Source organism: Hemitrygon akajei, chromosome 7 (assembly GCF_048418815.1).
Source record: "Hemitrygon akajei chromosome 7, sHemAka1.3, whole genome shotgun sequence".
In the NCBI taxonomy this organism is placed as follows: Eukaryota; Metazoa; Chordata; class Chondrichthyes; order Myliobatiformes; family Dasyatidae; genus Hemitrygon; species Hemitrygon akajei.
This window is the reverse complement of record NC_133130.1, coordinates 144,135,021-144,147,533: the sequence shown is the minus strand read 5'-3', so window position 1 is coordinate 144,147,533 and position 12,513 is coordinate 144,135,021. Positions and strand designations below refer to the sequence as shown.

The 12,513-nt window shown below is 44.1% G+C and overlaps 1 protein-coding gene across 1 annotated transcript; it reads right to left on the bottom strand.

The window, feature by feature from the left end:
- Positions 1-5,192: 5,192 nt before the first annotated feature.
- On the bottom strand, positions 5,193-8,216 carry LOC140730080 (E3 ubiquitin-protein ligase RNF183-like). Its single transcript, XM_073050211.1, has one exon. The coding sequence runs from the start codon at positions 7,948-7,950 to the stop codon at positions 7,384-7,386; it is 567 nt and encodes a 188-aa protein (XP_072906312.1). The 5' UTR covers positions 7,951-8,216; the 3' UTR covers positions 5,193-7,383.
- Positions 8,217-12,513: the final 4,297 nt, after the last annotated feature.

Below are 12,513 nucleotides of genomic sequence, written 5' to 3'. Positions count from 1 at the left end.
CTGACTTACTCTAGCAGGCCAGTGTTCCATCTCAAAAGTTCCCTTAGAAGTTATCTGGGGGTAATGGGATATGTCCGCTGTGTTTCCAAAGCTCAGACAATCAGGACAGAGGCTAGTTCCATCAGAAAGACTGTTGGTGTCTTTTGCTGTCAGAAGAATAAGCTGATCCCAAGAAACACAATCCAAAACAAGAAGAGGCAGGCCAGAGATGCTGTGGGTATTCATGGTTCTTGTTAGAGATGATGAGGGAATTTGTCAGTGATACAAGATCAGTGCATTGAAACGGGCATCAAACTCTTAAAAGAATGATAAATCTTGATGAGTTCCCATCAGCAAGGGAATGTAGGAACCACCTTGAAATCACTTCCATCGATCCATTATAATGGTTTGTATCTCATTTGCAGTTGCTACACCTCTGTTGCTCTCTTGTCCAATAAGTATCTATAAATCAGTCTAGAAGTTCCAGTGGGGTTCCACAACATATGAAAGTGTTTCTTGATTTCACTCCTAAGTTCCTTGGTTCTACATTTTCAGATTATGCCCCCAGCAGAGGAAATACTTTATCTGTATTTTCTCTATTAAAACAATTTTAAACACATCAGTTGGATCACCTGTTAACTTCTAAACAGGCAGAAATATAAGACGTGACAGTAATAATCCTTGAGCCAGAGTTCATTCTGGTGATTCTACACTATGTTCTCTCTAAGGCCACATATCATTTTTGAGGTTTGAGGTTCCTCACCTTGGTAAAAGCCAACATACCATTGCCTTTTTGATTTTTTTTCTTCCTGTTGATTTTCAATGATTTGCATACTTGCATTTGCAAATTTGCAGCAAGTTTTCCAATTTGTACTTTTAGGGTATAAATGAGATGGTTTGGTATTTTCCTACATAACTCACAATTTTATTCATCTAAATCCCTTTGCAATGTTCTGTTCCTACATTCACAATCTGCATACATGCATTTCTTTTTAATCCATCTATAATGAAAGGATTAGTTAGGCCTTAGCTTCTGAAACACTCGTCTACTTCTAATTTGCTTCACGTTTATCATCTGAAAATGTAGAAGTGAGCTTCAAGTAGCATGCAGTAAAATATAGTCCATATAACAGGGTCTTTCTGGATTGATGACTATGTAGATAGATTGGATCAACCTGTATTTGACAGGTCCAAAGTTCTCCTTCCCTCAGAGTTATCTCTAGCATTTATTCAATTTTAAATTTTCATTTACATCGTTGGTAATTCAGTTATCTCACAGATACCTATGGGGATCTCATAGAAATCTACAAAGTTTTACAGAACTGGACAGAGAAGATGTTCATTATTTCTGGTGAGTGCAGAACTGAGGATCACAGACACGTGGAATGTTCATTTAGAGATCAGAAGAAACTTCTTCAACCAGATAGATGGTGGACCTCTAGCATTTTCTGTCACAGAAGGCAGTGGAGTTCATGTCATCTATTCAAGAAGGAATTAAGTGTATGTCTTGCTATTAAAGGGATCAAGGCATGTGGGGAGAAGGTAAGAGCAGAGTGTTTAATTGGATGATCAACTAAACATTTGTGTAAAATGACCTACTCTTGAACCCATTTTCTATATTTGTAGTTTCTGTCTCAGTCAAGGAAACCAATTGTTACTTATGGTGGGCTTTAGCAATGGTTCAGATAATGTTTTTTTACTTTGCTCGGTATCACCAAATCAGATAATTGCACAGATATCACATTACTGTTTGGGGAACTTGCCCTGTTCAAATATGCCACTGCAGACCATGAGTTTGGATAATGGTGGCAGTTCAAAAGACTTTAGGCCATTGAAGCCACAAAGTAAATATCTTTTCCTATTTTATGATAATAAACATTAGTAACATTCTGGGCTCTGATGTAAGGGGGCATCTTTTCTGTGCGAAATGTGGATGATGAGATTCAGCTGATGCCATCTGACTAATAGGAATATTGCGATAGCAAAATCAACCAGGCACTGATAGATTGACAGTAATATTTAGATGTACAGAAAAAGGCCCTTCAGCCCACTAATTCTGTGCCAACCATCAAGCACCTATTAACATTAATATTTAATTCTCCTCATAGTCCCATCAGCTCCTTCACGATTCCACCATTCATTCCCCCCCCCCTGCCCCCCCAGTAGAGAAGGTTAGAGTGGCTAATCAACTCAGCAACCCACACACCATGGGACATGGGAGGAAACCATCACACTCGAATGAAACCCAAACACTCACAACAAAAATGTGCACTCTCCATCTGGTAATGAAGAGCCAAGGGAAAGTGTTCCTGTCAAGGAAAGCAATGATAACCAGCTTTTCAACAGCCCATGTTGCACAGTCCTGGAGGCTTGACAGTGAAACGTCAGTTCTATCATCAAAAATATTTGGCAGCTTTATTTAATATCACACCCATTACAAAATGGAATGCTGTTCATCTAAATTCCATTGCATCCACTTATTAGTAGAATCAACTATCTACCTGTTATACTGAACCTCACCTGGAGAAATTTAATCTCAATACTGGCAAAGGACAGTATTGGGGTTGACAGTATGGAACTTTGAGGTTCTAATGAATTCCCTGTCACTCATCCTTCTGTTCCATGGATGTCAGCGGAGAGTAAGAATTTCTGGTTGTATATTGTATACATTTTCTGATAATAAATTACTGTGACCTTTTTCCCTCAGCAAGATGTGGTGTAGCAGATGGAAAAGTACCGGGAGTCTGTCCCAGACACACAGCTACTGGAAACAGTCTATCAGACACATACCCACTGTTATTACAGACATTGAAAACTACAACAGCACTTGCACTGGCAGCTCATTTCACACTCTCACCACCCTCATGTTCCCCTTAAACATTTCACTTTCACCCTTAACCCATGACCTCTAGTTGTAGTCTCACCCAATTTCAGTGGAAAAAGCCTGCTTGCATTTACCTAATCTATACCTCTTACAATTTTGCATATCTCTATCAAATCTCCCCTCAATCTTCTATATTCTAGGGAATAACGCTGCATCTTATTCAATCATTCCTTACAACTCAAGTCCTCCAGTCCTGGCCACATCCTTGTAAATTTTTTCTGTACTCTTGCAATCTTGTTTTCATCTTTCCTGTAGGTAGGTGACCCAAACAGCACACGATACTCCAAAATTAGGCCTCACCAGTCTTATACAACTTCAACACAACATCCCTACCCCTGCAGTCAATACTTTGATCTGTGAAGGGCAACGTTCCAAAAGCTTTCTTCATGGCCCCACCTACTTGTGACACCACTTTCAATGAATTATGGACCTGTATTCCCAGATCCCTTTGTTCTACCACACTCCTCAGTGCCCTACCGTTCACTGTGTAAGACCTACCCTGGCGGGTCCTCCCAGAGTGAAATATCTCATATTTTTCTGCATTAAATTACATCTGCCATTTTTCCAGCTGGTCCAGATCCTGCTACAGACTTTGATCTTCTCCATTGTCCAGTACACCCCCAAACTTGGTGTCATCTGTAAATATGCTGATCCAGTTAACAGGTTATCATCCAGATCATTGATATAGATGACAAACAACAAAGGACCCAGCACTGATCCCTGAGGCACTCCACTAGTCACAGGCCTCCAGTGAGAGAGGCAACCATCTACTACCACTCTCTGGCTTTTCCCACAATGCCAATGCCTGATCCAATTCAACTCATTTTGAATGCCATGAACTGAACTGAACCTTCTTGACCTACCTCCCATGTGGGACCTTGTGAAATGCCTTGCTGAAGACCATGTAGACAACATCCACATTCCTGGTAACTTCTTTGAAAATGGTTAGATATTAGTTTCCACGCACAATGCCATGTTGACTATCCCTAATCAGTTCCTGTTTATCCAAATGCTCACATATCCGGTCTCTTAGAATGTCTTACGATAACTTTCCCATTACTGATGTCAGGCTCACTGGCCTATAATTTCCTGCTTTATTCTAAGAGCCTTTCTTAAACAACATTAGCTATCCACCAATCCTCCAGTATCTCACCTCTCTCTCCTAGGGCCCCTGCAATTTCTGCATATCCCTCCCATAGGATCCACAGGAACACCTTGTCAGAACCTGGGGAAGTGTCCATCCAACTTTGCCTCAATACAGCAAACACCTCCTCTGTAATCTGTATAGGGTCCATGAGCTCACTGCTTCTTTGCACCACTTCTATAGACTTTGTGTCTGACTTCCACGTCAAATAAACACGAATACAAAAAATCCCTTTAAGATCTCCCCCATTTCTTTTGGCTCCATGCACAGATAACTATTCTGTTCTTCCAGAAGACTTATTCTGTCCTTTGCAGTCCCTTTGCTCTAAATATCCCTTGGGATTCTACTTCACCTTGTCTGTTAGGGCAACCTTATGCCTTCTTTAAGCTCTCCTGATTTATTTCTTAAGTGTTCTCTTGAATTTCTTATACTCCTCAAGTACCCAATTGTTCCTATTTGCCAATACCTAATATTGCCCTTTTTTCCAATTTAGAACCGCAACTGGCACACCAGACCTTTCCTTTCACATAATTACCTTGATCACTAGATGCAAAGTGTTTCCCTACACAAACCTCTGTTACCTGCCCTGTCTCATTCCCTAATTAAAGATCATGTATTGCACACTCTCTCTTTGGGACTTCGATGTATTGAGTACATTTCCTGAACATTTGACAGGCTCTATCCCATCTAGTCTTTTTACATTGTGGGAGTCCCAGTTAATTATATGGAAAGTTAAAATCACCTATAACAATCTAATGTTTCTTGCACCACCCTGTGATCTCTACAAATTTGTTCCTCTAAATCCCTAGGACTATCTGATGATCTATAATATAGCCCTATTAACATGGCCAAACATATCTTATTCCTTAGTTCCACCCATAAAACCTTACTAAACCAGTCTGTCCTGACAGAACATTGCCAAGATATTTTTCTTGACTAATCAAGCCACTCCTCCCCCTCTAATCCTTCTCACCATATCACATCTAATACGATAAACCTGGAATGCGGAGCTGCCAGTCCTGCCTCTTCTGCAGCCAAGTCTCACTAATGATGACAATATCCTAATTTCATTTGTAGATCCATGCTCTGAGCTCATCTGCCTTTCTTACAATACTTCTTGCATTGAAATATATACAATTCAGAACATTAGCCCCCCCCCCCCCCCAACCATGTTCAACCTTTTGATTCTGATGTTGTCTGAGCAAACATTCCACTAGGATATCAGACCCTCTCCAGTTTAGGTGCAAACTTTATCTTCTGTACAAGTCCCACCTTCCCTGGGAGAGATCCCAGTGATCCAAATGTCTGAAGCCAACTCCTTAGCCACACGTGTAACTGTATGATCTTCCTATGTCTGGCCCCACTAGCACGTGGCACGGGTAGCAATCCTGAGATCAAAACCTTGGACGCCCTGTCCTTTAACTTAGCACCTAACTCCCCAAACTCACTTTGCAGAACCTCATCCCTCTTCCTATGGATGTCATTGGTACCTATATCAACCACGGCCTCTGGCTGCTCACCCTTCCACTTAAGAATGCTGAGGACTTGTTCCGAGATCTCCCTGACCCTGGCACCTGGGAGGCAACATACCATCCAGGAATCTCATTCCCATCAACAGAAACTCCTTTCTTTTCCCTTAACCAACAAATCCCCTATCATCACAGCTCACCGCTTTTCCCCCCTCCCTTCCCTTCTGAGCCACAGAGCCAGTTTCAGTGCTAGAGACCTAACCGCTGTGGCTTTCCTCTGCTGGGTCATCTCCCCCAACAGTATCCAAAGTTGTTGAGGGAGATGGCTACAGGGTTACTCTGCACTGGCTGCGATCACTGCTTCCACTCTCCTCTGACTGGCAGGAACTGAACTGGAGAATCACCTTACTGTACCGGAATCTGACATCAGAATAGCAGATACACAGGAATCAGTGCAGTGACCACTTGCTGTCAGTCATTGTGCAGGAACTGGGAATCAAGGGTGGCTCAGTGATACAGACTCAGTGACCCAGCAATCCAGGCACGATCGTGACCTCGGGTACTGTCTGTGTGGAGAGTGTAGGTTTTCACTGTGACTGTGTAGGTTCCAGTTTCTTCCCACATCCCAAAGATGAGCTGATAGGTTAATCAGCCACTGTAAATTATTTCTTAGAGTAAATTAGTAGCAAAAGAATCAAAATGAAGTGATGGATGTATGTGTGGGAGAGAGTACAAAAAGAGAAAATGTTCTGCATGGCTTTCCCTCTGAAAGTCAGAACAGACCCATTGGGCTGAATGGCCTCTTTCTCTGCTATAATGAGGAAGTAACCAGTGACCTTGCCTGGGAGTCTGTGTGCCAGAACTCTCACTTGCCGGGGAAGTATAACATGGTAGTTGTAACATTGCTAAAATGCCATTTGTGTCTTTTGGACTTTTGGCTCAAATCCAGGTGGAGACCAGACCACAAGGTTGTTTTCTGGGCAGGGGTCACAAATTAGGAGTTGATACTGAGGGATTTCTGTTTCCTGAATACTAGACTGAAATCATAATTGCTGAAATTGCACCAAACGTTTCCTGAAGCCAATTGTTGCCTGAGGCACATCAAATCCAACAATCGTGAGATAAATTCAGGCTTGTGGGTTCCCCAGAAGCTTGTGTTTCCCACCTTCCTTCCTGGTGCCATCCAGAAAAAAAATCTGGCTCGTTGCTCCAGTATGCCACGTGGGAATACCGCTCTGCTGGAGGTGGAGCTGTTGTGTGAACTTAATTGTAGTATAGCGGTTAGCACAGCACTTTACAGTACAGGCAACCAGGTTCAATTCCCGTCAGTGCCTGTAAGGAGTTTGTACGGTTCAACCCATGACCGCGTGGGTTTCCTCCGGGTGCTCTGGTTTCCACCCACAGTCCAAAGACCTACCGTTTGGTAGGTTAATTGGTCATTGTAATTTGGCCCGTGATTCGGCTAGGGTTAAATTGGGGTTGATGGGCAGTGTGGCCGGAAGGACTGTACCTCAATAAAATAATTTGAAAGAAGAACAAATAAAAATAATAAGTGTCTGCAGATGCTGGAAATATGAAATAAAAGCATCAGCGGCGACTGGAGCAGACAACATTTTGGATTTGAAACCCTCTGAGGTTTTGACGCCGCCTGGCCAGTTTTCCGGCACTCTCCCTGTATTTATAGAGGAAGACCAAGGTGTTTATCTCAGTGTACTTAGCCAACAGTCAATCCTCCATCAATAACTAAACCCGATTGCATATTTCTATTTGTGAGGTCTTCAAATTAATCGTCCCCTTTTCTACATTACATATTACTACAGACCCAGATCAAGCAGTTGATTGGCTGGAAAGCCCTTGGAGACGGCCCGAGGGTGTGAAAGGTGCCACGTCAGTGCGAGCGTGTTCGTTCAGCCCAGGTCCCACAGTATTTTCTTGGTCCAGAATAGGGAGATGACAAGAATGATTGTAATCCCAAACATGACGATCATGATGTACATGACGGTTCTGCAGGGTGGGCTCTGGCAGCACTTCCACATGGTGTTCTGAGGGAGCCGGTCCTCCAGCGCCGGCGCCGCCTGCGTGCGCAGCGGGAGCCCGTTCTCCCGCTCCACGTCCAGGCTCAGCGTGTAGACGGTGGGCCGGCGCAGCAGGAAGCTGGCTTTCCCGGGCCCCTTGTAGAACAGGCGCCCGTGGTCCAGGTAGACGTGGACCGGCTGCAGCCTCATGCGGCTGAGGATCTCCACGTTGGTTCGAAGGCCCGTCACCAGCTGCCCGGCGCCCAGCGGCGTCAGGTGGCGGCACAGGGGGCAGGACATGCCCGGGTCCATCTCGGGCACCGATGCCAGGCTCATCCGGGCCAGGCACTCCAGGCAGAAGGTGTGCTTGCACTCCAGGATCTTGGGCGTGCGGAAGGCGTTGTCGTAAGGGTTCCAGCAGACGGCACATTCGCACTCAGAGCCGTTCCCCTCCAGCATTGTGGCACACACACACACACACACACCACACGTGTACAGGTATCACATGAAGCTCGCTTCCTTGTCACTCGCGTTCCTGCAGGGGCTTTCCTTCGGCGCCTCAGGGGGCGGTTGACAGGTGGATATATCTGTCACTTACCCAGGGGCTCTTCACTCTCTCTGTCTCTCTCAACAGGAAAACACGAGTGCGTTTCTCACAACGGGATCAAAACCGGGTTACATGCTGCCCGGTTGAAAGCTGAGAACTGCGCTTGGAGGAGTTCGGAAACTCGAGCTCGGCAAGTCCCTTGTCGTTCCTTTGCCCAGCACTCCAGTCGTTCTGGTCGAGTGAAGTTAGCCAGGTATCCTGCACTGACTTTGCACAGGGTCCTTCAGCGGCTGGGATACCCCGGGAGTGTTTATTTTGCACGGACAGCTGGCTCCCCTGGTCTGCCGTAGGAATCCTTCCGTCTTTCTCCCATTCTCTTCTGGAAACGCAGCCTCTATGAAACAGGGAGGTGATCGCATTGTGTTCTCTGTGAGAAACTGGTGGAACGGGTTCCACTGGTTTCGAGCTTGAGAGGTTTCACTTCTCAGGTAGCTGCCTCCTCTGGGCAGCTTCGCTGTGTGCAGCCTCTGCGCGGGTCACCTCACCAGGGACATCAGTGCTGCTGCCTCGGTTTGAGGAGTGGGGTTGAGAGTGAGCCCGGACGCATCCGCCTCTGCTGGAGCAGGTACAGAGTCAAATAAAACCTGCCGGGGGTCATCATTGGAGCAGGTTTGCTCAAAGAGTGATGCTTCTGAAGTGCGGGGGGATGAGGGGAGTGTGGAGGATGGAAGGAGGGGGGTGGACAGGGAAGCTGATTATCCATATATCTATATCCCTTTATTTCCTCCCGATGTTCTCCTCTCACATAGTATCTCTCTTACTTTGTGTTATCAGCAAATTTGTAGAGTGGTAAATTAGTAAATTGGATTATTCTTGTCACATGTTGTAGAGTGAATTGTTCCTACAGGTCATATCAATACAGTCGTGCTTTGATACAGTCCAAACCAAAACAATAACATAATGTAGAATAAAGTGTTACAATACAGAAGAAATGCATTGCAATGCATTTAATGCATTAAAGGGCAAGGTCACAACAAGCTAGAACGTGAAGTCAAGAGTCTACTTTATAATACTAGTGAAGGATTCAATCGTCATACAGCAGTGGGGTAGATATTATCCTTGAGCCCAATGGTACATGCTTTCAGGTGTTTATATCTTCCGTCTGATGAGGGGGGCAGAAGAGGGAATGCCCGAGGTGGGTGGGATCTTTGATTATGGCGGATGCGTTACGGAGTCAATGAGAACTCCATGGAGGGGAGGCTGGTTTCTGTATAGTGCTGAAGTGCATGCACAACTCTCTGCAGCTTCCTGCGGTCGTGGGCAGAGCAGTTTCTGTACCAAGCCACGATGCATCGGATAGGATGTTTTGATGTACATCGATTTGGTGCTTTCATCTGTTTACATAAATTGTGTAATTGTTGTGACCCCAGCACCACACTACTGAAATGGAAGCCTTGGCCAGAGCGTATCTGTGTTTTAATCTAAATCTGCTGACTTTACAGGCATGGATAGGTGTGATTGTAATTAACACTCATTATCCCGCTCAGAACCCAGGGCCACACTCTGCTTCACCTGCCTGGTGCTCACATACTGTATGTCACCTGACCAGCCACTTCCCCCAGGCAAACTGAATTCTTACCCTCACTATAAGTTTTGATTCCAATAAACTATGGCAATTAATTGTTGAGATTGATGAATAAATTGTCTTTTAATATCTCTGCTACTTTTCCGGAGTGTTGGAGTTGAGATATGTCTCTTAACAAAAGAGGTGTAAGGCGCTCGTCCTGCAGGTCACTGTTGGGCAAGTGTACCAGCTGCTTAGTACCCCCAGTCAGGGTCACGAGAAGTCATGGGAGCAGGTGGTGGATGGTCTTATGAGCAGCTGGTTCATATCACAAGTCCTGGTTATGTGACTATTGACACCAAGCAGACAATCTCTAAAGATTATTGATAACGGCCGCAGTCACCTGTCTTGTAAAGAAGGCAATGGCAAACCACTTCTGTAGAAAAATTTGCCAAGAACAATCTTGGTTATGAGACCATGATCATACAACACAAGACATAATGATGAAGCAGCTTTTCCCCTGGTCTCCGCACACCTTGGTTGGGAGTTGATCTCTTTTGCACCTTTGAGGTTTCTATGCGTCTATTTGGTTTATTATGGACTGAGACGTTTCTAAGAAGTGTGGCCTTGGCTAATGAGAAAAATTAAACCTCGTATTAGATCATAGGAAAAGGGATGAAGTTGTCAAAGATGCAAATAGGCCTGAGGATCACCAGATTTTCAAAATTCAGCAAAGAATTCAGAAGCTATGAAGCAGATTGAGATTCAGATGAGTTTACTGTCATATATAGCAGGGTGCGATGAAATTCATGGCTCTCGTGAGGTTCCCTGAGTAAACAGCATTGGTGATACTAAGTACAATGATCAATGCAGCAGCAAGTGCAAAAAATCCAATGGAATGAGCAGAGTATTCTCGAGCAGACCGAGGCTGTGCCAAAACAAAATGTTAAAGTCACAAGAACAGAAGAGGTCGAATTAAGGGTCTGAGAACATGGCGGCATCGTCAGGGAGAGATGTGAACTAGGTTTCAGAAGTCTGATAAAGATAAAGTTTAGATTTGATTTATGTAGATTGGAACATGAAAGCATTCCGTGAAATGCCTCCAGGATGTTCTGGGGGCAGCCGGCAAATGTTGCCGTACTTCCGGCGCTAATGTCGCATGCCCACAACTTACTGATCCTAACTCGTATGGCTTTGGAATGCCGGAGGGAACCTACACAGTCATGGGGAGATACCACTGGGGAAGAAGCTTCTCCTGAGGCTCTGGTTGTCCAGGCTTTCCAGCTCCTGTAACTTCTCCCAGGGCATGGATGAGGGGTAAGAGAATGGACAGGGTAGCAGGCATCTTTGATGATATTGTTAAGGATCAGGGGAACAGAATACATGGGGAGGCGGGTGAAGAACAAAGAAAAAGAGTGTAAGAGTTTCTATGTAAAAAGCAACAGTTAAACTGGAACTGAAGAAATTGAAGTGGGCATAAGGAAATGGCAGGGAAATCAAATAAATGTTTGATGTGTCTATAAGAGGAAAACACACAAATAGCAAACAACAGAAACTGAGTGAGGAATGCAAAAAATGAAATATTAGAGAAGAAACAACATTGGAGGAATTAATGGAACTGAAAGATAGCAAATGTTGTGCAAAGTTCCAAGTAAATTTATTATCAAAGTATGCTTTCATCACCATATAATACCTTGAGATATGTTTCCTTGGAAGCATTTACAGGAAAAATAAATAATATTATGGAATTTATGAAAAACTATACATAAACAAAGACTGACAAGTAACCATTGTGCAGAAGAATATAAACTGTGCAAATAAATGAAGTAATAGTGAGTCTGTAGGTCATATAATCAGTTCAGAGTTGTGGTGAGTGAAGTTATCCATGCCCAGTCAGGAGCCTGATGGTCATAACTGTTCCTGAAGCTGGTGGTGTGGGACCCAAGGGTTGTACCTCCTTCCCAATTGTAGTAGTGGGAAGAGAGCATTGCCTGGACAGTGGGAGCTTTTAATGATGGATGCTGCTTTACTGTGGGAGCACTCCATGTAAATGTACTCAGTGGTGGGGAGGACTTTATCTGTAGTCTTTCCCTTTCCTGGACATTGGCATTTCCGTACCAGGCCATGATGCAACCAGTTAGGGTACCCTCCACTGTGCTTCTATAAAAGTTTGTCAATGTTTTTGGTGACATACCGATTCTATGCAAACTTCTAAGAAAGTAGAGGTGCTTTCTTTGTGAGTTGTCATCTTCCAAAATCCTAGAGATTCTTGAACAGTTGCGACCGTAAGACATAGGAGCAGAATTAGGCCATTCAGACCATTGAGTTGACAGATTGAAGGTTTAAAATGGAGTCAACATGAGGGAGATAAAATATAAAAAGCTATTGGCCAGTTAGTCTGAAATTAGCAGTAGGGAAAATGCTGGTACCTGTTATTAAGGAAGTGGTAACTGGTCACTTAAAAAAATAATAACAGCGTTAGGCAGAATTATGAAAGAGAACTCATGTCTGAGGGACTGATGGTGCTGGGTTCAAAGGGACTGGGAGTTCTGTACATAAATCATTGAAATTCAACAGTATGTTAGCTTTCATTGCAAGAGAAGTTGAGGATAAGAGTAATGATGTTTCGCTTCATTGAAAAGCAGCAATGGTTAGATTACATCTGAAATATTGTGATAGGGGGTTGCAGTGAAGGCGAACCAGATTCATTCCTGGGGTGGCTGGCTTGTTGTAAGAAAGAACACATGAAGATATGGAAAGAAGAACAGGAGTAGGCCACTCGACCCTTCAAGCCTGTCTCGCCATTCAATCTGACCATAGTTGACCTGTCTCGGGTCTCAGCTCCTCTTCTGTGTCCATCTACTTCTTTGAATAATCCCAATGACCCAGCTTCCACAACCCTCTCAAGTAG